This window comes from Etheostoma spectabile, chromosome 3, assembly GCF_008692095.1.
Source record: "Etheostoma spectabile isolate EspeVRDwgs_2016 chromosome 3, UIUC_Espe_1.0, whole genome shotgun sequence".
In the NCBI taxonomy this organism is placed as follows: domain Eukaryota; kingdom Metazoa; phylum Chordata; class Actinopteri; order Perciformes; family Percidae; genus Etheostoma; species Etheostoma spectabile.
The window spans coordinates 31,589,744-31,617,072 of record NC_045735.1 but is presented as its reverse complement, the minus strand read 5'-3'; the positions used below and the strand labels follow the sequence as shown (position 1 = coordinate 31,617,072).

Below are 27,329 nucleotides of genomic sequence, written 5' to 3'. Positions count from 1 at the left end.
ACATGTGCAAAAGTGCATATATCCAATTAAATGTTCAATAAATGAGCATAGACCATATGACACACAGTGAGTGGACATCATGTTTACTTTGTATTGTTGTCAAAGTAACATTATCACTGAAAGACCATGCAGACTGTAAATAGATCCATATAAAAAGCCAGCATTCACAAGAATTATAGCAACAAGTTTAAAAGCCCACAAGGCCCCACTTTCTCTCTGTCCCATCCATTAAAGGCCAACATGGCCCAAATAAATCTTTAAAAGCACACATTTTTGCTGTAAGTGATTACCCAACTCGGGCAAGTATTTACTTGTTTTTCGCTGCAGGTTTTGCAATGCTTGCCCACATCCTGTTCGTTTCCCCTGAAATCCTAGTCATTCATTGCACAGACTGGAGGAACTTAAATGATGACATACAAAAACAGGAAAGGAATCAAAAGGCAGAACAAATATAAAATGTCAACAATTGAAACTGGCAAAAGTTTGAGTAATTAGTGATCATGTGCGTGTTATGAACCCACTATGAGATGTGTGTGATGTTTGAGGCTATCAGACACTCACACTGACTGCAGGTCTGATAATAAGTTTAAAGTCAGTTTGCACAACGGTTTCTGGCCCGGACAGACCAGGATGCCAGAAAAGGAAGTGAGTCATTGGAGCAGGGAATGTTGACTCAGAGAGATTAACTACATGTGGGGACTTTGGATCCAAACTATCCAAAAAGTATTCAAAACGTTTGGGATGATAAAAGCAATGGTAACATCAGGTTATGTTTTAGTAGATAACCACATTTAAAAAGAAGTAATAAGAAAGCAAGAACACTAACATGCATGAATATGCAAAAATAACCTTGTCTAAAATGTTTAAATGTATAACTGCACATAAATCAATGATAAACTTGTGGTACTTTTACTTGTAAAAGAGCAGTTCTACACATAAGCATTGCAAGCGTTGATGAGTGTCATGTGCCTCCCAGTCATGTTTCTGACTGGAACGTGACTGCAGATAAGATACAGACATACTGTGGCGTGTTTCATCACCATCCACAGGGTCAGTGAGGGTCAAGGAAAGACCGACAAGCATTTGAGAATTGTGAAACCTTCCTTTTTTATGACCCTCGTCAAATGTGACAAAGCGAGAAAGGCGAAGTGGTAATCCCAGGAATGATAAAGCAAACCTTACTTCAGTTTGAAACACTTCTGCTATTGAAACCCAGTCCTCCTGACCTCTTGTGACTTCCTCTTACTGTAAATCCGTGTGACATTCTCATATTCTCTTTGGTTCCAGCCCTTATTTACAAAATGCAGATAGACATTATGATATAAATGATAAAACAGTAACAGATAGCAGATTAAAATTATGGATTTAAAAGAGCAAATGTTAGGGAAATTTAGAATGGGAATGCATTCATGGTTTGGGCTAGCACATGGATGTTTAAAATATATATATTTATGTAGCTGATTTATGAAGAGTTGTTTTCTGATTGAAAAACATCAGAACTAACAGTGTTTCTGAGGACATCACATCAGAGGCGTAGAGCAAGGATGCAGTGAACCGATTTTTGAAATGTTGACTTTTGTTTAATGCAGACATTTCTTCAAACTGTGATTATGGTGTAAATATTCATACTGAAGACGCTGAATGCAATCTTCGCAAAATGTGTTTCCATTGCCAAGGGACAATTAAAAGTTATCATGGTCATTTAAAAGGTTATCATGGATAATGACTGACTCAATACCTGCCAAAAACCAATCATATAATTCACGTGAATTTAATTGTTAAATTCAAATTCTGACAGTGAAACAAGTCAGTTCTGTTTGTGATGCTCGGAATAACGCACCCACTGATTTACAGACTTTTCTTTCACCGTGTACAGTGAGTCTGTGAAGTTGTAATTTCACTGTTTGGCTGCAATGTCAAATTTGCTTCAAAGCTCGGGAAACTTTCTCGTCCTTTGTCAATCGGTGCTCACTTCACTTTCTGTAAGTCTGTGCAGATTTACGTCAGATTTAAATCTGTGCAGATTTACCGAAAGAGAAAGACTCTCTTACTGTAAATGGACAGTTAGTGGAGTAAGCAGTGCAGGGGAACAAAGGAATGCAGCGGAGAGCGCTCGCCAAACCCATCTAGGTTCAAATCCCAGGATTAGAGTTTAAGATTATCTCCACTGGAACACATCTGGATCTCGTTTTTGTCACTGCACTAACAACTTGTCAGCACCCCTTTGGAAGGAGATGGATTCTATGGGAGGAATAAATAAATAAATATATTTGTGATGCAGTCAACTTCCTTCTTATGAAGCTGCTCACTGCCAGGTGAAAAGAAGCATCTGGTGACGGCGAATTGGGGCGACAAAGGTGATTTCAGAAGTTGTTCTTGACATTTTGTGAGTTTATTTTGTTAACTGAAACAGCTTGGCGAAGTTGCTGCGCACACGCAATGCATCCTGGTGCATGTAGGCACAGCCGCCACGGCTCAGCGAGAAGGAGCAATATAGCACACACCGGGGAATATAATAAGTAATCCACGGGCGCCTGGGTAGCTCACCCGGTAGAGCATACACCCGTATTTGGAGGTTCCCTCTTGAGGCAGATTTCCCTCTCATTACCAAGAAAGTGTTTCTCTGTGAATCCTGACTTGTTACCAAATGTTTTGTCATTTTATAATACATATACAGTATGGCAGTAATGTTCTGTAAGTGCATGTGAATAATTTAGATTTTTTAACTCTTGTCTGTCTGTGAATGAATTCAGCCTATTAAGTCCCGATAGCCGAAAGGGTCTAGGGAGCCACAACTGATGTGAAGTGGTCGAAGGAAGGACGGGAGACGCTTGTTAAACAGCTGTCCATTCAGTTTATTAATTAAAAGCAAAGACAGACGTGCGGAAGGAGCCCTGCCAACGTTACCGTTTCCCAGTCAGCTGCCGCCCGGTGCAAAGGAGGAGAATGTCATTGTTGCGGTTTTCAGTTGTTTTAGTTTTTCCTGTTTTATTGTGTTAATTCATTCTTTGCTTTGCTTGTATCCCTGTCATTTGTTCATTTTGCTGTATTCTATTTAGTTTGCCCCCGATTCTTGTTGATGTTTTCTTGCTTTATTTTCCTGTTTTATTTTGTAGTTGTAGTTTCTCTTGTCCTGCTTTGTGTTTTCCCGCCTCTGTGATTGTCTGCCTGTTCATCAGCCCTCATGTCACCTGTCCCTCGTCACCCTGTGTATTTATGCTGAATCTCATAATCCTTATGGGATAGCTCCTCAACTCCTCGGTCCTTGGCTGAACCAGAAGTTGTTCTGTCCCTCCTTGGTGAAGGCCGTCTCAAAGTTCTTATTTCTGGACCGGAGAGCGAGCAACGAGGAGATATGGGCGAGGGAACACGAGCCTTCCTGGAAGCCGTGCATCTGAAGGAGTTGCTAACTCTGCCTGTAAAGCTGACGAATTCATGTCACGCTTCAGAGGATTGGAGGTCTCAACCCTCCAAAACACATTTGCTCCTTTCCTCTGTCCTTAGATGATTTCCTCGTGTCACTCCCGTGCCTCCTCGGTCGGAGGGTCTAAGACGCGAGGAAGGAAGGCAAGTGGAGGCTGTGAGGAGGCAATTTAAGTGCTATAGGAAGTACCCTTAGTCTCTGTGTGCTTCCTTTGTCTGGTGTAGGTTTGTCGTCTATTGTCGAGTGTTTCCTGCTTGTTCCCCGTGTATTTGTTCAGTTATAATTTTGGATTGTCTAACTCTGGGTATTTGCACTTCAGGATTACCGTAAATCTGGGTTTTTGCAGTTTAAATACATTTTAAATAATGAAACTGTATATATAAACTGTTTACCCGCACAGCTTTCTGTAACTAATTATTATGGAATCAACAAATCTAATTATCCATCGGGAGTTAAACTTTGAGCTTGACAAATAATTGGTAGCAGAGTCTGATTGCTTAATATTTCAACGTTGTGTTTAAAAAGTTTGCTAAACACCCATATACGCTATTTCAGGTTTAAATTGTATTTGAGGTTGTACTAGAATAGGTTTGTAAAACATGTTTACATGGTTTAATTTAACAAAAAAACAACAACCAAGTTTTGGTTGTACTGCACATTGCTGCAGCTCCTCTTTTCACCCTGTGTGTTGAGCTCTCTGTTCTAGCTACAGAGTGACACATCTCACTTCGGTTCCATCTTTGTTGGGAGTCAAACGTGTGCAGTAGCTAGGTAAGGACTACTAGCCAGTCAGAAGCGGAGAATTAGGGCGTGCCACGCTAGCAACTAGGCGAGCACTATAAAGTGTTTTACAAAGTGACGCTTGTTTATCACAGGAGCAACGGCTGGACTACAATAGAGCTGTTTGTGAACAGTGGTTTCTGTTGGAGAGGGTGAGTCCCTTTGGGCTTTTTTTTTTTTTGGCACTTTGGGCTTTTTCACTTTGTAAGCCTGTAACATGCATAAAAAGATATATCTATAACACAACAATGACGCCAAAAATTACAAACCCCAATATAACACAGCCTCTCTAGGCTCATAAACTTCAAGCCACGCATTGTGTTCAAAAAAATAAAGTGCCCACAGTGTGTGTATTGTATGGGCCCACAATGTGTCTCGGTCTGTCCAGTGTGGGCCGCTCACACTTTGCTCACATGTTGGAAATTGTTGTCTCTGTAAATGATAGTGTGTTCTAGACCTACACTATCTGTAAAGTATCCTGAGAGAACTCCTGTTGTGATTTGACACTATAAATACAATGGAATCGAGCACATTGTAAATATGGATTGATTCATGGCATGGAATACCATCCAATTATTCATGCAAGCCCATTAGGGCACATTCTCTGTTTACCTAGATATTACCTACATTCTCCTATGTAGAAATACAACTGGATAATTGATACTGATGTACTTTCATTGGGTTTGAATTATGAACTGCACAGCTCCTGTTATTACACCTTAAATACTTATTACATTACATTTACACTTTATTCAAACTTCCAAATAACATTCACACACCAATTCCGGAGCAATTCAGGGTTCAGTGTCTTGCCCAAGGACACTTCAGCATGGGACTGCAGGGCCAGGGATCAAACCACCAACCTTCTACAACCTGAGGCACAACCGCCCAATGTTTTTTAAATTCATTTTGATATGTTTACGGCTTACTTCCTATTTTGGTCTTGAATGTAAGAAATGTCAAAAACTAGATCTGATCCTGGTACTGTTTTTGATGTAAGTAGTCTTATTATATGTTTTTATATTGTATATGATAATATTGCATCAACATGTACTGCACATTTAGCTGGCATCATCATGATTTCCTGATACATAACACAGAGTGTTGTTATACAATAGCAATATTACAAAAAGGAACACACGGTCACTGGAGATCAGCTTTAATATCTTCAATTTTTCAGAACACAAGCTTACAACGTATCAACACATCATGTACAAAAATACTCGACAGATCAAACCTCAACCCTAAAAAACAAAAAAAAACACCAATCCAACAACAGTTTACACAGTGTCTAAAAAACTATACACAAATTTGACTCAAGTACCAATTAAAATGCTCCAAATTAAAACCCTTGTAAAACACTGTATATTAAATATAACCTCCAGCAGTGTATATACATATATGTATAAGATCATATTCATGATCATGCTGGTGAAGCCCATTACATTCACAGATCATACATTGTACTCCTGCCTGAGGAAACTACCACACAACACACACACACACACACACACACACACACACACACACACACACACACACACACACACAGTTCACTAACCTCATGCAGTACCAGAGTGCACACAGGAGAGACACATACCTGTGGCATGATCACAGGTTTCTTTCTAGCATTATTTCCAGTATTGTCTTCAGCTCATTGCTCTCTCTCAGGAGTCAAAATAAGGCTGAACACATAGCCCCTCATGTAATCTCAGTGTGGGGGCTTTTACACAGTTGTTTGCTATATGATCCATTAAAGATGACCCATTGAAACATGATGTCATGGGACAGTTGTATCTCTCTCATCTTGCTGAGATCATGGTTATCAAAATACAATAAGTATTCATATTTTGGACAATTTTCAAAGGGTCAGAACACCCATGCACATATTATGTCATTACCTCTTCATTCAGATATTGTTTTTTTATTTGTCCAAGTTTGGAGATCCATCCCAGTATTTTGGAGGTGAGTGGCATATTTGTTTGTATTGATCACGACACTGAACGTTACGGTTTTACAGACCAAGTCCAAGCCGGGCTGGAAGGGCCGTGAGGCTGTACTTTGAGGTTTTGAATTTTTACTCAATACTAATTACAGAATGCTACATGCTCACAATGACAATGCTAACATGCGATTGTTTAGCAAGTATGTTGCATGTTCCCCATCTTAGTTTAGTGTGTTAGCATGCTAACATTAGCTGACAGGAACAAAGTACAGATGGGGCTGCTGGGAATGTCATTAGTTCTGCACGTATCTGGACATAAAGCAAAGTAATGAAGAAACTGGATTTTGACTCGATGATGGTGCTAGATCAGTCTTTAATGGACCCATCTGACTGGATTTTTGCGTTTTATTACAGAACGTTTATAAATTCCATGACCAAATAGTCATACATTCTGTCATTGTTTTACTTATGGTTGGATACTACTGAAATTAATGATTTATCTGTCTGCTTTGCACCCCCTCAAGGACCCCGGGGGTCCCCGGAACCCACCCTGTGAACCACAGATGCAAAATGTCAAGCAATCCCCAAAAATATTACAATTCATCATATGGGGACCATACATGTGTGATTTAAATGTCATGGCAATCCAAATGAAAGTTGTTGAGATATTTGAGTCTGAAGACACAGCATTGCCATTCCTGGAGCTGCGCTGCTAGTGAGGCTAATAAACACTGTTACATCTCAGACACACATCCAGTATCTCAAAACCGGGGATGATAAAAACTAATCTGCAAGGATAGAGTGCTGGCAACACTTGAATTACTGTAGAGTTGTAGCTTACTAACAACCAGCAGCCTTCCTGCGATGAGGATACATCATTGTCCACTGACATACAGACAGATGTTAAGAATTAGTATAAATTGCTCCTGGGTTGAGACCCAGGTTGTACCTAAGTTGTTATGACCAGAGATCAGCCCGTGTTGACTGGCTTGATTTGAAGTGACAAAAGAAGGGTTGGACAATGGTCAGATAACCCTGGTCAATGGTGTGAAAGAGGTATATGACTGATGTGTGCTACAATAGTTCTAACATTCTAAGTTCAGCCTACTTGGACAGAGTGCAGAGAAGTAGCGCACGGGTGCCTCAGATCTATTCCCTCGGCTCATGACCCTCCCCTTCCTGTTACCCAGTCATCTATCACACAATGTTTGTCCAGAACCTGTCTACATACCTTTAGATCTGCTCACACGTCAAGAAAACAAGAATGCTTCATCAATTCAGACACAGATCACATTTGAACTCAAGGTGAAGACAAGTCGGACATGCCACTCCAGATAAGAACTTTTCTTTCAAGTGGTGTTGTCAATATTTTCTCAAGCCAATATTAAGAGTCAAATCCAAAGAAAGTTTGAGTTTTTCCTCTCAGCTGCTGTATTTGTACATGTATGGACAGTGGGCGTGTATACCCTGATGGCAGTGATCTCTCAGGCAGTAATGATGATCCCACGGCCTTCGCCAGGAGAAGAACAGAGTGAAATAAAGGAGTGGTGGAAAACACGTGTGCACATAAACAGACAGGGAAAAAGAGGCATGGACAGAGGGGGAAAACGCGATGGAAGGAAGGCCGTGGAGATCAGATACAACAGGAACAGGCAGACGCGGATTGGTCGGCACCCAGAAGAGAGGAAATCACAGAGAGAGGAGAAAGAAGTTGAAGTAAAACTGGGAAACACAAGCGAGGATATTACTGTTGACTGTGAGAAACCCTATGAAAGTGTGTGGAGAAAAAGTTAGGAAGGAAGCATAGAGGGAGCAACAACTCCATCCATTGGCAGAGCAACGTGGGAGTCTTACTAGAGCTTTTCTCAAAATACAAAATAGCAGTCACATTAGAAAAGGTCATTCATATTAGTTGATACTCAGCAGGCCAGCTTTATAATATTCACATTTCTTTACAAAAATCCTATTTACAACATTTTTCATTGGATTGATGATGTATTGGATCCTTTGGCTCCATCACATTTCTTCTTATATGACTTGGAAATGTAGATGGATATGACGTTAACGAACTGATGCAGACTCTCTTTGAATGTTGGTGTAAATGGGTGTTGTAGGCCACTCCACCCTGCATCATAACTAAAGCTCCTCTTTCTATGATACGTACTCAGTGTTCTTCCCAAAATGTCCGGGGTGAGACAGCCTGCGGTTCAGTTTGGGGAGCCTCTCCAGCATGCTTGCCAGCTGGGTGAAAGTGGGCCTGTTGTCGGCCCCCGAGGACCAGCAGGTAGACAGGATCTCCTATTGGGATGGAAGCAGGAGGATTAATACAACAGTAGTCTCGTCTCATTGTCAGACCTTCCTCCACAGCGCTGCAAAGGAGGGTCTGGCTAGTACACACAGTATTCCGGGATGGGAGAAAAACTTGCTCTGGGTTATTGGCATTTCTTTAAACCAATCACAATCATCTTGGGTGGTGCTAAATTACGCATGAAGCCGCGGTGCCGCTAAATAGACTCTGGAAAGACCTTGTTTCGGTGGAATATTTGTACGTTCAAAAGTTGTTTTAGAAAACTCAGATTGGACAGATAGTCTAGCTAGCTTTCTAGATTTACCCTGTAGAGATCTGAGGAGCAGTTAACCATAGTTAAACAAAATCCACCGGAATTTAGAACGCCAGTACAAAGAAAGAGGAAGTTAACGGACATCTGGACGATAATTGTTCAGTTAGAAGTTTATGAAAAAAAAGTTCTCTGATCGCAGCTCGTTGAATATTGTGAATATTTTCTAGTTTCTTCTCTCCTCTGTGAAAGTAAACTGAATATCGTTTGAGTTGTGGACATTTGTGGACATTTGAGGACATCATCTTGGGCTTTGGGAAACACTGATCCACATATTTCACAATGTTCTGACATTTTATAGACCAAAGAACTAATCCATTCATCCAGAAAATAATCCGCAGATTAATCAAGAGTGAAAATAATCCTTGGTTGCAGCCTTAAAATCCACATCCAGGTTTAATCCCTCCCTTCCCGTATGGATGTTGCCGTAGCCATGGTGACCTAGGATCTCTGTAACAGACTCACCGTGGCCTCCTTGCCCAGGTTGGCGTCTGCCAGCACCTTCTTGATGCCCTTGCTGCTGCCCACCAGCCAGATCTTGGCTTCCACAGGCTGGTTGGTGATTGGCCAGTCTCCCACCTGCAGCTCATACAGGATTGTGCTGAAAGGTACACAACACAAAGATGAGATGAGGAAACTGCCTCATATGCTACTCCTAATCTCTGTCCATGTCAGGGGAGTCTCTGCAAATATGCTAAGTGGTGTAGGAAGCTCATGGAAAAAGAGTTTTCAAAAAATGTGAACATTAAGTATAGGGCAGGGTATCATTTAAAAATATTCGATAACAGCACCAGTGCTGATACGGGGACTTCAATACCGGTTCCTGAACAACACTCCTTTCAATACCAATGATATAAAACAAAAAGAAATGACAGCATTACACATTTCAGCACAAATCTTTTTATGTATCTACTACGTGAGCCTTGTCTCTGTGTAGCGTAGAGTTTTTCCTGCTTGCCTCTGTGACGTGTAACCTTAGACAGCCAATCAGCAGCATGGGGAAAATGTGCATTGTCAGTTTGGTCCACAAAAAGTGTTTTATTTTGCCACTGACAGGCTCAGATTATTATTCTTAGTGTCTGACAACATTGTGGAAAGGATCCCTTCAGAGATAGACCTTTTAAAAAAGATCTTTCTGTTTAACCAGAAACAGTTCTGAGGTTGCTAGCGTTAAAACCACCAGACTCCATTTCAAAAAACAATACTTTTAGCCCTAACCTTAACCCTAGCCAACATGTTTTCACATGTAAACTATTTGTTTATTTCAACCAAAACAAGAGTTGTGATGGTTAGAAAAGTGGAAAAACAACCCAAAAAGGTCATTCATAGTTTTATTTTGTGATGCTAAAGTAAATGTTCATTTACGTGGATTCTGGAGGGTATAGCGAACGCAATTTTACTGATGTTTTTATGTTTAAAAAAAGGATCTTACTCTTCAACAGAAAGGTCAACCTCCTTACAAATCCTTTCCATAATGTTGTCAGACACTTAGAATATTAATCCGAGCCTGTCAGTGGCCAAACAGCACTTTATTGAAGGTAAATACAAGCTGCACAATTGCACTATTAACTTACACTGTAGCTTGTTTCACTGTCTGCCGACTGCAGTAATCTCACTTAATACTGGACCAATGTCAAAGATTGTTGTTCCTATCAGTCACTTAGACACAAAATATGTGTTACTTTTACTTTAGAATATAACCTGATTAACCTGAGCTGGCTGTTTAAGTGGAATCAGTCATTACCCGAACGCATAAACGTCAGCAGCTTTGGAGAAAGGCAGCTGGTCCTCGTCGACCTCTGGGCTCATTTGTCGAACGATCTCCGGAGCCAGGTAGTAGATCCAGCCCTGAGGTATCCGCAACACATTTTGTCTTCTAAACACACACACACACACACACACACACACACACACACACACACACACACACACTGTCTATTTGCAATACTAATGAAGAAAATAAACCTGATTTAGCAGAGATTAAGGCTGCACAATTGATCGAAATCGCAATATGGACTAGTGCAATATTCAAATCGCGGGGGGGGGGGGGAGATTTGTCAAAGGCAAAACATGTGTCAAGCCATTCTGAATGAAGTATTGTGGTGCTGCAGAGACGTCCCGGCCTACAAGTCATATCTTGCAGACTACAAAACATTGCAATTAGATATTTTCCTCATATTATGCAGCCCTGGCAGAGATCCAGATCATTCAGACAGAGAGACGCAGCTCAGAGGATCATTTCTTTTTCTCTTACCTGCCTTCTTGTACCACTCCAGACATCCCAAACAGGCCAAATCTGTAATCACCACCTTGTTTGTGTCATAGAACACATTCTTAGACTTCAGGTCCTTGTGAATGATGCCTTTGGCATGCAGATAACCCATTCCCTGTAAAAGAGTGAAGGACAGGTGGAGCGCAGGATATATTTAATATCTGTGTAAACATGGAGCTTCCAGAGCATGGTGTTGAACACTTTTTCCTTGTCTTTCATATTTGCGTTTACTATTGTGGAACTGGCAAAGACCTGGTGGTTGTTTGTAAAAGCTTTACAGACAAAATTGATAGGGCCTAGTCATTTTCATCATTTCGCAGCCTTAATATGAACCACAAGTGTAATACTGACATTGAAAAATTATATTATATAGGTTATTCAATGCTAATTCTTTTGTCACAAAGCAACAAATAATATGTCATCAATTATAGCTAATAACTTTCTTTAAAATCATTTGTTTATTCAGGTTGACGATAGTTGCAGCTCAAAAGATGACAGGGTAGTAACTACCACTCAGTGTAGTTTTAGTATATGCCTACAGTATATCTAATGCCCATGTTCAGGTACAGCAAGTAGCCTACTTTATCTCTAGAAGTGTTGTCAGTAATATTTGTCAGTAATGTTTTATAATTACAAGTTTGTGTAATTTGGGGTTTCTGTAGCCAGTGAGATTTTATTATTTGTATTTTATTTTTAATGCAGATGTAATGGCATTGTCGATATTTGTTTTATTTGACGGCTGAGTTAATAAACACAACCACAATTCTCATCATTGGTTTTGAGATGTTACTTGCTGTGAATACCTTGTCTGATAGGCTACAGTATTGTGGCATAGTAGCAGGACATCCTGGCTAGTGTCTGTTGCGCACGGCTAGGGGCTAATGGCTGGAGGATGGGCCTAGTTGAGAAAAAGTCCAGGTTTTATAAACTACATGTGTTTTTTGTGCAAAAATCTTAATTTGTAACTAGTAAGTATTAACTAAAGCTGTCAGATGTGAAAGTAGCGGAGCAGAAGTGCAAAATGGCATGGAAAGAAAACACTCAAGTAAAGTACAAGTATCTCAACATTTGTACTTAAGTACAGTACTGGAGTAAATGTACTTAGTTACATTCCATGACAGATAAATATGTGATCAAAATTACATCTGCTACTGCTACTAACTAAACGAGGGACTTATTTCAAATGTTGTCTTTCTTTAAAGATTTGGTCCTCATAAAGTCTTATTTCAAATGATGAGTCTTAAAAAAAATCCTATTGTCAGGGTTACATTCAGGACAAGACAGTAATAGATTCTTGAAAATCATCATATATTGATATTGAAATGTTAGATTATCTTTCGTATTAACTATTCTGTCCATCTCACACAGCTTACCTTTACAATATCCAGAGCAATCTGTCTGGTCTTATTGATGTCCAGAATATGACTTCTGTCTCTTACAACAGAGTACAGAGTCACGCCTTTACAGAAACTGTAGAGAAAACACATGCATCATTGTTACAAAAAAAACACTAGCAAATCAACAAATCACATGTATTAATAATAATATGTTTATTTAGTAAAACACATTTTACAGAACAAAGTCACAAAGTGCTTCACAAGAGGAATAAAATAAAATGTAAAAACACAAATTTTTAACGCATTTAGACCGAGGACCCCTTAGCTGAAAGAGAAACGGAGTAGGAACTACTATATACTGTATCAAATTGAGTTGCATATTGAACTGGGCCAGATGGATGTATAGATCTTCATGTATTATTTGTACATAACGTTTTGAAGTCACAGTAAATCCTTAATCTGAACTGTATCTGGGGATGGCTACCATACCTATAGTACAGTAAGCCTGTTATCAATGTTATGTAAATGAAATACTTTTTGTTTTCATTAATAAGCAGATTTATCTCCGCTAATAATATGTTGGATTCATGTTAATGTATATCTTAAGACCTACTTTGATTTTTAGAAGAAAAATAAACTTAAAAAAAAAAAAAAAAAAAAGATAAATTCATAATTTGGTGGCCCCCCTACAATAAAGTATGACAATAGGAAAGGCGTTCCACAGAGTTGAGGGCATCCACTTTAAAGGCACGGTCACCTTTTGATTTGAATCAAACGCAAGGTATGACCAGTACCTCCGGTCAGAGAACCTAAGGGACCTGCTGGTGATATAAGGACGGAGCAGGTCAGGAGCCTGAGCACGCAAGGCTCTACATGTCAGAACAAAACCTTAAAGGCCCTGACACACCAAGGCTGCCGTCAGTCCTAGTTGGGCCGACGGTGAGCGACTGTTTGTGTGGTGTGTCCCGCACCGTCGCCACGCCTCGGCTTTTGTCTGCCTTTTTTTGCCCAATTGAGTCACAATTTTTTTGGCCAATTTTCTGTAACCAGTGTATGAAGGCATGTTGTGTGGGTGGAATTAGCAAGGTAACGTTAGCTAACTAGCCAGCAGTCGGCTGTTAGGTCCCTCCACTCCGCTCCCACTGTATTTCTTTGCTGAGAGAACAGATTAAAGCACAGCAGAGGGACAATCTGGTTAGCCATCTCCCGCTGTCTTCCCGGCAAGGAGTGAAGCAGAGGGACCGTAGGCTCTGCTCGGTTCTGCTGCTGATAATTCAGGCAAACGCTGTTTGTTGTAGGTATCATAGCAAAGGTTTCCTTTATTGAATGACAAATAGATTACCGCCATCTGCTGGTATGGAGAGTTATTTCTCACGCAGGCGCAGAACGTACGTGGTACTTGGCCGTCAGCTGTAGTCTCTATGGTGCGTTCCAGTGCTAATTTTTGGCCCAGACAGGGGCGACAAGGGCAGAAAAAAACGCCACAGTTGGCCTTTGTCACCCCTAGTCCCCGGCCGTCGGCTTGGTGTGTCAGGGCCTTAAAATAAATCCTGAACTTGACAACAATGTAATATGAAAAACAAGTATCCCCATGCATGTGTTTCTATTGGAACTGTGTTGGGAATAAGGTGAACCAGAGCAGAAGTGAGATGTGCTGAGTCATGCAGCTGTACCTGGTGATGATGGCGAGGTGTGGCGGAGCCATGCAGGCGCCCATGAACAGGACCACGTTCTCGTGCCGTGTCTGCCTGTAGTTCATCACCTCCTTCTTGAAGAGCTTCAGGTGGTCCTGGTTGTTGCCGTCCACCTCCAGCAGGCGGATGGCCACCTCGCCGTGCCAGCGACCCTTATGCACCTTGCCCCAGCGGCCCTGGACATCACAACGCAAAAAAATTCAACTGTGTTCCACACAAATGTTGATATTTCATATTGGTATGTCTTGTCAAATGAATGCAATAATAACAAGTAACGCCATAAAACATTTTGACGCAATTTCCGTAATTTGGGAAATCAGGAAGTGATGCAGCAGTAAAGTTGTGGACAGTGTTACCAACTTGGCAACTTTCTCACTAGATTTTTCAACTTTTTAGAACCTCTTACCGATTTTATTTATTTAAACAACTAGCTAACACTTATTTAGTAGGGGTGTGAATCTTCACTGGTCTCACGATTCGATTACGACTACCCTGTCAACGACTCAAATCAATTCAATATCACAACGCATCCCGATGTGTCACTTCCTCAGTATTATTATATATTGCTACACATGGTTTTCATCAACAAATTCAAACAGTCAGACATATGTGAACTCCCCTTTTTATTGTATCTGCTCTTAAAAAAGACACTTCCTGAATGTAGCGGAGTCTGAACACAGCTGACAACCGACAAAAAGGAAGAAACTAAAAAGCAGTGCCCAGAAAATCAATAAGTTACATCAGCAGGCTATAATCTGTCCGTAAGTCTGTCTCTGCATTGATGCGGAAACATTCAGTCCGCATTGCGATGCATCGATGCAGTGATTCATTTTAACAACCCTGTTATTCAGACCATCACAAAAAGGCTAAATATACAAACCTCCTTGAGGAGAAATTAAGAAAAGTGTCTATTGAACCGTAAGTTGAGTTTCAAAGCCCTTCCAGAAGGTTCTCTCGACGAGACTAAAGTTCTTTGCATGTAAGGTCGATGTGAACAGAGTCACCATTACGTCCAGTCTCAAATACCACTTGAGTATTGTAATTAATTGCAATTAAACTATGGACAATCATGCAATTAATCGCATACGGTGACGTATTTGAATGGATTGACAGCCCTAGTGTGTCTGGATTTCCTCTCTGTCTCCACCTTGCCAATGAGCTCCCCCAGCTGCAGCTGCTCGTATGGGATGTCCCACTCCTGCAGGTAGATGCTGGTCTGGCTGGCCATGCGACTGAACGGGCCCCTCCAGCGGCCAACGGCCCCCCGGCGGCATATGGAAGAGGGCAGCTCGTCCAACTCGTCCTCCTCAGGCTGCTCAGTGGGAGCACTGTCGCCCTGGTCAGCTGCTTCCTCCTCCTCGTCCTCCTCGTCACCCTGAAAGCAACCGAAGCCATCATGGACTGTTAGTTAGTGAGCGATTGGAGTAAAACTCACTTTATAAAGTGCTTTAAGGAAAAAAAAAAATTCCGCCAGATGTCACTCATTTTGGCCAGCTGTCCGCCACCTTCGCCACCTAAACTCTGGTGGATTTCTGAGGACTATGTTTAACTGCTCCTCAGATCTCTACTGGGTAAGACTATCTGTCCAATCTGAGTTTGTTGTTTCACGGCTAAAACAACTTTTGAACAAAAAGAAAAACAAGTTCCTTCCCAGGACAATTTTGCATTGTGGCTCCGTCCAGCACTTAGCGCTGCCCAAGACGATTGTGATTGTTTTAAAGAAATGCCAATAAACCAGAGCATGTTTTTCTCCCATAAAATATGTAAAATACTCTAGCTCAGAGACTTGGGACTTGGATTTATAGCAGCTCACTGGGCGCAATGTGACAGCCCTGATGGGTCTTTTCTATTTTTTATTTCATAATGTATTTAAATACATTATTATATGCATCATTATATCACAGCCAAACAGGTTGTCATATTTGGCTGTTCAAAAGTAATTTACTACTGAGGGACTTTCCCTCAGAGACTGATGACAAAATACGGCAGTGACAGAAACAGTACATTTACAAGTGCTGTAAACCACATATGCGTACCATTTCTATCAATACCACAGGGAAATAAGTAAGCCTTTTCACTTCTTCTTTATGGTGCTGTAACTCACCCCTGCTGGCTCTGCTGCTGTCAGCTGCCTCTCAGCGACGGCCACCTGGGACACTCTGAGGGAAGAACCACATTCATTATTTTCAAGGGTTTTAAGCTCTGTACATACTGTACAGATACTGTAGGCTACTGTAGAGTAGCCTACAGTTTTATTGACTATGTATCATCATTTATCTACTGCGTATGCTATATACATACAAATCTGACCAACACTGGATTTTTTATATTGAGACATGACATTCCTTTATACATATCAGCAGACGTGTATGAAATATGGTAAGTTGTTGTTAAATATCTCTTACCCAGACTCATAGTGGTTGCCAGGATGTTGAACAGCAGTATATGTAGAAGCAGGAACATCTGTTGGAAAAGTTACATGTTGTGTCGAGCCTTCTTAGTGTTTGAAAATAGTGATTTTGATGCTATCAAAGAAGTGCCCCTAGCACTCCCATTCAAAAGGCCATTTGACCAAAAAACGATAATATGGTAAGTCGTAAACGTGGCGCTTCCGTCCTAATTATACTTTAAACGAAAGACTCGGGTGCATTCACATTCACATGGCGAGAGTTATGCTTTAACCCAAATATTGCCTGAAGTTCTTTAGGTTAACCGGGTTATGAGAAATCGGGGTATTGGCTTAACCCAAATTTAACTGTTCTTTTAAACTGCATGTAAACGCACAGTATGTTTACTGAGGTACTAAATCAAGTGAGAAGTAGGCTCATTTTCTCATAGACTTCTATAAAAACAGACTTCTTTTTGCAACCAATTACTCTGCTGGATGTTAGGGAGAGATCGCAGCTTTAAGGCACTTCCGCATTGGCTTCACTTTTTAGGCCCAGAAGCTTCGTCCATAATTACAGTCTATGATTTTGGGAAATGTAGGATCCAGTGTTTTAGGAGTTGACTCGTACATCAGGAATCTCAGCCACATCTTTGATTAAGTCCGTTATTTTTTCATAGTTCTCATTTACATATTTCTTTTTGTCTGTTGTGAGGCAATGAAACTAGTATCAAATACCTACTACCAGTTAACCAGTAGTCATTCTTAAGGTACTACACTACTTTCATTAAATCATTACTTTATGTTCGCAAAGTTAAAAAAAATGAACGTATCACTGACATTTACAGTGAAAGCGCACAGAGGGTACTGGCACACACTGGGTTTACCTCTTTTTGCCCTGTACACACTGCGCCACAAACCCCAAGGGTTAACAACTTATGTCCTGTCGGTTGCCTCAGCTGTGACACACTGTTGTGAAGAAGAACCTGTACTGTTGGAAGTGTGCTTACATTACACAAGACACGTGTGTGTACGTGAGTGATACCAGTGACAGGGTGTTGACCTGGGAAGTGGAAGCGGCTGTCCCGGGAGCTCTGCGGCGAAGCGTTGGGTGGGGGTGTGGCGCTGACACTTGGGGGGTTGTTCTGCTGGAAATGTGCTGGGGAAGAAGGTGTGGAGGAGGTAGCTGATGATGGGTTACTGCTTGAGTCCAGATGGTTTAAACTGGGGGGAGGTTCCTGCTAACACACACACACACAAACACACAGAGTAAGGACCTTCCATTGCCAGCAATTATGTCCTACACACCAACCTTGGCACTTTCTTCTTATGTTTTCCTACAGTTACCTAGAGAATAAACTTAACAACAGCAGTCCAAACATAATTCCAAACATATTCTAACAGAAAATAATCCTGTACTTACCCTCTTATTTATTGCTTTTGGTAAAGTGCCAAATTGCAGTGGGATCTTTGCTGTGTGATCAATCTGATTATTGATATCAGATGGCACTGATTCTGCCCTCCGTATCCTTGGTACTACAAATCACATGAAAACATTTGCTAATTTAATATCACATTGTATCTTAAAGGATAGGTTCACACATTTTTAAGTCGGTCTGAAAACAATAAACAAGAGCCTGTTCCCATAGTTTTATAAAACTGAATCATTGTGGAGCTGGAAGCGCACACACACAAGCCTCTTATCCATGATGTCATTTCATTTGAATCAATCTCCATCAAATCCTAACTTTCCATCTAAAACCACACACCTTGCATATGTTTATTATCTCTTTCTATTGGGATCAACCCAACCATTTGTGCTTTCACTGTCACTGGAAATGTTCACTAATGTAGTAATGGAAGCTTCACTAGACAGACACATAAATCACCCGGATAATTATAGGCATAATTGTGTTCCTAGCATTCTTGAGATGTTATGAGCCCATATAGTAATTTACTAGAGTCTTAGCAAAAATAAAAAGTGAAGTCAAATTAAGAAAAGTCATTGAGCATGGCTTACATGTGAGAAATGATATCCGACATGAGGGAGCATCTTTGGTACATTTGTTGTGGCACTTCAACCTGTGAACAGATGGATATGAGACCATAACAAATACTGTTCAGCACTTTGGTCAACTGTTGTTGTTTTTAAATGTGCTATAGAAATGAAATTGACATTGACATTGACAAGTATAATGAAACAGAGTGGGGGAGGTTATACTTTTTTTACACTCTCTTACTTGCAGTGTTTGCATTTGACACCAAACATCATGCTCTTGCGACACACTTGGCACATCTGGGAGAGCCAGGACTTGGTTGAAAACCTACAAAAGAAAGAAAAAAAATCTTTATCATAACTCAAATCCCTATCTTCTAACATTTGATTCGGAATAATTCACGTAATAAGACTGGGTAAACCCCACCCACTCTGCCAGTGATTTGTTTTGCCTTGCAGCTCGGTCTGGAAACTTGCATGTTTCTCCTGCTTCAGGACCAATCACAATCTGGCTTATCTACTTGGCGTGCTATTGGCGGGTTTAATACAACATGACAATAGAGAAGTGACCAAGCAGCTTCTTGTTTACATTCAACATAGCGACGGCCACCAAACGCCACCAAAGTGCAACCAAGCGCAGCAACCCGTTGATGCCGCTGTCGCTTCTGCGACCCCCAGATCGTTGGTCTGATTGGCTGAAGGACTTTCCAATTGCGTACAGAGTCAATGGAACTATGCCCGTTGGTCACACCTCTTGTGCAGAGAAAATATAGAGCAGACTCCCCAGACCAACACTTAATCTCAAATCTATTGATCTTGGCCAGACTATCACGTAATGGCAATTTGCCCCTAAATTCAGTCACTGTAGTAATGAATGTAGTATCAAAATATTTTACATACTGAATCCAGGAACATAGGAACTACTAGTGGACCCCACAGGCTGTAATGTTTAATATAACCCAGGGCAGAATAAAACATACAGGGGATTAAGCTATTCCTAGAGCCACTTCTGAGGCAAAAAAAGTAATCTAGCAGAAAGGCCTGTGTGACAGGGGAACAATAGGGAAGGTCAGCTGATCCTCTGGGGACCATGACTATGCTCCGCATATCTTCTTCAAATTAGGCTTTTAGTTGTGTCGGTCCTTTTAGAGTACTTTAATTTGCACTTTCTGTATTTCTGTTGAAGTGCATCAGATGGAGCACTCCCCACCTTGATCATGTTTTAGAGTCCTGCACTGATGGGAAAGCTGCTATATTTAAATATCTCTCTTAGAAGTTGAAGTAATAATAATAGTGATAACATAAAGTAATAATTCAATCTACACAGCTCTATAAGGAAGGAAATATCTCTCTTACAACAAGATTAGAATTGCGGTGTTTCGTTGCAGTTTTAAAGTAACCCATTGCTATCTGGGTAAACTAGCAGTCAACATGCCCTACTGCTCTCTGGTAAAACACTATTCTGGGTCCCAGTGTTCTGACGGAGTAAAGAACAGAGTGAAACTAACAGCAGCCATCCGTTTCAGTTAATGACATCCACAGTGACAGTGAGCTCGTAAACTGTGTTTTGTTGTTGGAAAACAATGACAATAAAGATATATTAAATTCAAACACAGGAGGCCCTATTTTCATGGCGACAACCAGACACTTTGCAGCGCTGTGTCCAGGGAGTGGGCACTCTATTTTCCTAAACTATGTTTGGCTATCTGCCTGCAGCCTTTGTGTATTTCCCTACAATAAGAGTTCACTATTAAAAGATCGTTAATAAACTTAAAATGATGCAAAAGTTCTAAAATTCCCAGGCTCCCTTTGGTCAAATGTCAAAAAATCTCCTGGAAACTGATCCTTTGAAACCCTACTCTTAACATACAACTATAAATTCTCTTTAAATCACTGGAGTACCCCTTTCAGTGTCTATAAAATGTTTCCAAACAGCTTGTGTTACATGAGCCAACACTTCACTGCATAAAGTATAGTGACTCTCACATTCTACTATAAACTCCTTGATTCTAAACAGGACAGTTGTATAAGGGCGACAGTAACTGACCTGTGTGTTACAGCCAAGCCAATGTCCCTCCTCATTGTCTGAGGGGAGCTCCTGTGCATGGTCACATCTATGAAGAACATCAGAAAGTAGTATGTCAAAAACACAAAAAGAGACAATGGAGAAAACTGAAACAATCCTAGAAGCGCCAAAGAACAATAAGAGCAGGAATCCAAGCCAGTATCTGTGACAGGGACTCACTTTCCAGCTGGGTGGGGGCGGCAGGCATGGTGTATGGGGCTGATGCCGGGACAGGGCCCGGTGTCCGGGCAGACAGCAGGGGTGACCGCAGCGCCGAGTCCTCCGGTGGGTTCCCAGAGCCGTTGATATGAAGAGCAGCCAACACTTTGTTCTTCTTACAGGCTCTGAAAGAACAGAGAGCAACTCACAACTACTGTACAACAGTCCACGTCATCCTGGCACACTGCACAGGACGAAGGTGTGGGGTTAAAAACTGTCATGTCATTGGAAGCAGGTAAACCATAGTGATATAGTTTGGGACAGTGGCGCCGGCAGGATCCCATTTCTATTCTATTTAAGTACACACAAAAAAACGCCCGCACGCTGAAGCTGTTTACTGCGCCAGAATGTATACTTCTAGCTTTGGTTGCTCAAGACAGTTGGCTACACACAGCTACAGATTTAACCAAAAGAATCTGAAATATGAATAGAGTACCGAAACAGAACTTTCCCAGGATCCAAACAAACTTTTAAAGTGGACATGTGGCATCATTTCTACCTACCTCATACATTGTGTTTTTTACCCGCTAGGCAGGGTCTAGCAGGTCTGACCTTTTCAGGGCCACCTTTACCTTTTCTTTTTTGCCTTTCCATCCTTAGACTCACACACTGTCTGTTAACATTACCACCAGACTTCCAAACGTGACGTGGAAAAAAAAAAGGTGTTCAATGGCTTTACGTCATGGGCCAACCAGGGCCATGCCATTTGGGGAGGGGGCGATTACTGATCCCCCCATATTTCTGAAAATCCTAGACATGGTTGTGACCTGCACTTTGTTCATACTTTCTGATTAGCCTGTTTGTATTGAAATAAGAGGCTGCTGTGGCCCGCAGTACGGGTTAAGCAGAGGCTACACAATTTTTCTAGCGGCCGCACACCAGACCGCCGGATGGTGTTGCTAAGAACTTGCAATGTACAACTATTATCAGACCGGCCCTGTTGGGAAAAGTCACGATTCTCCCGATTACCACTCCGCTACTCCCTGTTTGGGTAAAAATCCTTTCCCTGTTGCAGGGGAATTTTTGATATTGTTATGCCGCAAGTGGCCACTGGACAAAATTGGCTGCATGGCTGAGCCCTCTTACTGGGGGCCAGCACCCATCTTATAAATCCACATTTGACCCTAAGCTTATCATAGAATGTGTGTGTTTAAATGTTGGATGGGGAAAACTTTGTTCACATTTTCAAGATAATATGGAATAATTTCTCCAGCATTCTCCTTCCTAGTTCATTAAGAACAATAATGAACTAAAAGCTGAACTTGTCAGCTAGTCTATACTACATGCATGCGTCACACATTCACATTTTTAGGGAAGTTTGCCTTATAACAGGCTATACCTGAATACAATAATGCATGTCTTAACAGTCCTTCTCTTTTATTAATGTTTGATATTTAGTAGGCGAAAGGACGCAGAACAGAACTTCTACCATCTTTACCATATACACATGACTGCAGTTTCAACTCTAAGACCCACTTGTGTGCAGCAGGCTCCTCGATGCGGTTGGCCAGCTGGGACTCTTGACTCTTGCTCCTTGTCAGTGCGATGTTGGGGAGCAGGTGCAGCAGTTTTCGGGACGGTTGGGGTGGAGTGTGGGAGGGCATGGTAGTGCGTGTTTTTGAGGCTTGAGTGGCCGGAGGGGGGCTTGGCTCCAGGGTGAAGGCGCCATCTGAACAAGGAAGCACCGATATGGAGATGGAGCGGCCGTGGGTGCTGGTGGGCGGCAGGGGGGTGGAGGGACTACCAGAGCTGATGGGAGAGAAGGCATCACTGTCGTGTTGGGACTCAGAGCTGCAGGAACCAAAGTCAGGCCTCGGGCCAACTCCTGGAGTCAAAGAGTCAAGATCCCAAATTAGAGAGTGGTAAACATGGTTGGGATGGTTACTTGTGAAATAACATCAATTTTATTACAGGGTTTCTGCAAGTTTTAACAAGTGAAATTGATGACTTTTTAAGACCATTATGAATTAAATTTAAGACATTTATCACAACATCAACTTAGCCCTAAATTCAGTTGTTTACAAGCCAAGTATCGCTAAACTTCCCCAAACCTAAAGAACAAAATCGGTTTTATGTCTGTGGTACAATCCAAAAGAGACTCGCACCAATAACGCAAAAGCTGATTGGCTGCAATATAAGTTGCATGTTGGTGTCATTTCTAGTCATAACCCAGCAAAATTATATCTGGACTAGCGAAAGAAAAAACTACAACTCCACAGAATAAATGAAAAAAGAGCATTAGAGGTAGTGTTGCATGACCTGGGATAATTAAGACCTGTTTAAAATGATTTAAGACCTAGAACACAATTCTTAGGCCAAGACTTTTTGAGGCCTAGAATTTTAATTAAGAAATGTTTGACTATTTTCAAACCCTGCCAAAAACCTGTATTAAACGAATGCATAATTTAAATATACTATAACCCCATCTGAATTTAATTCAGCTACCTTTAACAACAACAGTTTGGTAAATACCTTCTAGTAGTCAAGTTCAAGTGTAGTACACGCTATAGTATAATGTGCATAGAACACTAAAGAGTCATTGTACTAGTACTACATAAAATAATTATTTATTAATATTGTTACAAAGTGTTTAACAGTAAAATAAACAAGAATACAAAATAAAAGAATGAAAGCGGGAAGAAACATAAGGATAAAACCAAAGATGGAATAAAAGCATTGTTAGAATGGATGGAAGTAGCAAATTAGATAGAAGATGCAAGTTTTGAAATAGCATGAATTAAGATTAATTAAGACAAGATACAAATTGCGCTGTGGCCAGGTTGGCTCAGTGGTAGAGCAGGCACACATGTACTGAGAAATACATAAGTCCAGGGTTCAAATCTGCCCTGTGATGATTTCCTGCATGTCTCCCCCCCTTACTACTGCCAGACGATAAAGCAACAATCCAGTTGTGGTTGATTGTGTTGGAGAGGAGCCGTCCAGCAGGGTAGCACAAATAAAATAACTACAGACACTTACTCATTCGTAGCTAAATGTTCTGTGCAATCCAGCTTTGAGGTTTGGAAAAACAGCTGAGGAATAGTGTCATCAGTTTTAAAAATCAAACAAACAATGCACTTTAGTTGACTTTAGTATTATGTCAGGATTTTCAGTTCCTCAAACTTCTATAAACCTACTATAAATCGCACACAGGGAACCTGGCATTCTGGTAGCTGCTATACTGGGTTGGTAATCCTATTCTGATTTTAAATCAAGTATCTGTAAAATATTAAACCAAGATGGCTTTTTTTTGGCGCCCCCCATGAAGTGGTTTTCGCCAGCCCCAAAGGTAAATCACCAGCAGCAAAATGATAAGAATTTAGAATAAAAATAACTATTTAAATCCTCTTCGAATGTGGTTAAAAGCAATTCATCGAACAACCGTTGAACAAGCAGAACATCAACTTGAATATAACTGCTAATCTCAGTTTTACTGTACAGAGTCAGTGATTTTTACTACAGTGTTTAAATATTATTGTTTTTTATCCAGTTTTTTTTAAATTGGGGTTTCATTTACTCTAGCATACTATATGTTTTTGTTTATCAAATTGTCAGAAATAACATGAAAATGCATAGATTTTTATCAAATAAGGCCTGTACTGTACGCGGATCGATCATGCTTACTGTCCATTATGTTCTAGGTCTTAAATCATTTTTAAAAGGTCTTCATTTTCCTACATCAATGCAACGCTACCTCTAATGCTGACTCAAATGCTCGTGCAGCGCTTTAGAATGTTTTTTTTTCTTTATTCTGTGGTCTTCTAGTTCTTTCTGTCGCTTGTCCAAATATAATGTGCTGTATTACGACCACAAACATGCAACAACGTACAGTATATTGTAGCCAATCTAGACACCAGTCCTACAATACCAGTGAGCAAATCGGGGAATTGTTTTGGACAATTGGTTGTTAAGATATAGGTCTTAAATATCATTCATAATGGTCTTAAAAATGTCTTTAAAAAATCTTAAATTTGACATGGTGAAACTCGTGGAAACCCTGACCTGTGTCATTTGCACTCTTCAGACAGGAGAGGGCGGCAGTGAGGCGAGAGCGGTCTTCTGAATTGGAGCCCAGGCGTCTCATCATGTCCTGCAACTCAGAGCTGGAGTTCTGCAGCAACCCGTCCACTGAGAGCTTCCCCGCTGCAGCCTGCAGGGGACAAGGAGGATGTCTCTGTTAATGACAGAAAATCTGTTGATCAGCAGTATATGTAGCATATATAGAACGTTACTATGAGTGTTTGTCTGGGTTCCTGTATGTTTCTTATCTTTGTCCCATCTGTAGCTGTCCCTGCAATCAGCTTAATGATCCATTTTCTGATCTGCTAAGGCTTGGTGGACACATTGTACGCGAGGGACATGTCATGTCACATGCACTTTTCTTGTTGGTGCTCTCTGTACCCCGCATTTACAACATGTGTGCTACGCAACATGCATGTTACTCATTTTATGTCAGTTGATTGATAGACTTGTATAGAAATAGGGAATAATTAAATAATATATACGGTACTCAAAATATATACAAAGAAATATAGGGAAGAAAACTTCTTACAATATGCAATACTGTATATGATAGAATAGTGGCATTAAAATGCGCCAGAGGCCACCAAATTTGGGCTATTAGAGCCAAAATGTTCAAGGCGCAGCAGTAAATCAGTGTGGAACGGTTTATGGTAATATCAGTGTTTCTATATATCATGAATGAGAGATGTAGGCTACTTGGAATCTGTGATTTGGTGAGACAAATGGGAGAGGATCTTTCAATAAAAATCCTCCTCCTGAACAATCTGTCCCTCTCACTTCGGAAATTATAGCTACGCCTGATGCATCATTAATGAACATTGAGAAATTATAAGATGTGGTGAGGAGTCTTAAAGCAACACAAGAGAACTTTTTGTAAATTAAAATAATGTTCCTAATGTCGTTTCAGTGGTTCATCAACTCGTCACAGGGTGAACGGCACTCTCTACCGGCTAAAACCGCACTATGCAAGTTTGTCAGGTCGGGTAGTGGATCTGTAGTTTGAATGAGACATAAGGGGACATTTACGCTGCCAACCTGTAGGTATGGGGACCGAAGCGGGAAAAGTTTTCTAGTGTTGCTTTTAGCATGAGGACATTTTCCATTCATAGGAAAATGGCATCAATAAGTATCCTTCAGGTAGACTTTCACCATGCCTGCCAAGACATAAAGACATGCATGTCTGCTTTACAATTCCAACCTCAACAATCATCATTGGAGTGGAATCAGGACGTCTGACAGTCTCACCCACAACAAAGCACAAGGAGCATCTCAAAAGACAATACCATGTAGCATCAGGTGTTTTGGTTATTTGTAAACCCCTTTAAATTTAAATGTCTACAGATATACAAGAGTGTAAAGTCTTTAGCAGTCCAGCAGAGAAATGATAAAAGAAGTAGAGCAGTTGGGTGTACAGTAGTCTATAGCCATGACGTTTTCACTTTCACTGGATTGCTCTGTTGCCGCCAGAAATTCCGCTGGATGTCCCTCTTTTTTGGTCAGATGTCCGTTACCTTCCTCTATCTTTGTGTTGGCGTTCTAAACTCTGGGGGCTTTCTGAGGACTATGGTTAACTGCTCCTCAGATCTCTGCAGGGTAAATCCGGACAGCTAGCTAGACTATCCAATCTGGGTTTTCTGTTGCACGACTAAAATAACTTTTGAACGTACACGTTCCACCAAAACAAGTTCCTTTCAGAGGCTCTGCAGCAACACCGAGCCGAGCACCGCCCATGACGATTGTAACTGGTTTAAAGAAATGGAAATAAAACAAAGCACGTTTTTCTGCCATCCCGGAATGCTGTGAAGACTAGCCAGACCCTCTTCCGCAGCGCTGTGTTGGAAGGTCTGACAAAGCGAGGCTAGGTGAACAATGACCTGGTATATGCAATTTGTAGCACACTTGAACAGAATTTGTTGTTGTTTCCCAAAGCAAAGGGATTTTGAGAATGGCACAGAGAGAGAGAGAGAGAGAGAAAGGTGAGGGGCAAAGCCTGGGTGTCAGGCTTTATCCTGGAAATGTACTTCCATTGATCCCGACTACTCTTCTACTAGTCTAACTCAACAGATACAGAACATTGCTGGCCTGACATCCGCCGTGACTCCCATGCAGCGGATGTCCCTCCCACCCTTTCACTATCTCCACTGTCTGGGTTTATCGCCAGGTTAACCAATCACGGTTGTGATTGTTTTAAAGAAATAACTGTTTTTTCCCCTTTTTCCAAATATAAATAGGTGGTGTAGCCAGGCTGACACAGCACTGTGAAGGACAACTATTCTGCTAACCATTCTATCTTCAAGTCCATCTTTTTCTGAAAATGTCTGTGAGACATGCCAGCGTGTTCAACTTGAGAACCTTCAGTACATGTCATTTTACTTACCTCAGTTAGCATCACTGTATGAGAACAGAACTGTGTGAGAATGTCACAAACACACACACACACACACACACACACACACACACACACACACACACACACACACACACACACACACACACACACACACACACACACACACAGAACAGTAATTCTTTACAGTTCTAGAAGAAGAATGTGTGATACCTTCGTTGGA

The 27,329-nt window shown here is 41.0% G+C and overlaps 1 protein-coding gene across 1 annotated transcript in view; it reads right to left on the bottom strand.

Annotated features, from left to right (window-relative positions):
* Nucleotides 1–5,347: 5,347 nt before the first annotated feature.
* The window catches only part of LOC116676215 (kinase suppressor of Ras 1-like), a 72,368-nt gene continuing 50,386 nt past the window's right edge, over nt 5,348–27,329 (bottom strand). The window contains 18 exon segments of the mRNA XM_032507485.1: nt 5,348–8,447; nt 9,233–9,368; nt 10,512–10,643; nt 11,022–11,064; nt 11,067–11,154; nt 12,413–12,509; nt 14,050–14,246; nt 15,218–15,445; nt 16,175–16,229; nt 16,476–16,533; nt 17,520–17,694; nt 17,880–17,992; nt 18,477–18,538; nt 18,697–18,780; nt 20,500–20,566; nt 20,698–20,861; nt 22,213–22,561; nt 24,739–24,886. Coding sequence (XP_032363376.1) covers nt 8,301–8,447; nt 9,233–9,368; nt 10,512–10,643; nt 11,022–11,064; nt 11,067–11,154; nt 12,413–12,509; nt 14,050–14,246; nt 15,218–15,445; nt 16,175–16,229; nt 16,476–16,533; nt 17,520–17,694; nt 17,880–17,992; nt 18,477–18,538; nt 18,697–18,780; nt 20,500–20,566; nt 20,698–20,861; nt 22,213–22,561; nt 24,739–24,886 — 2,343 coding nt within the window. The 3' untranslated portion in view covers nt 5,348–8,300.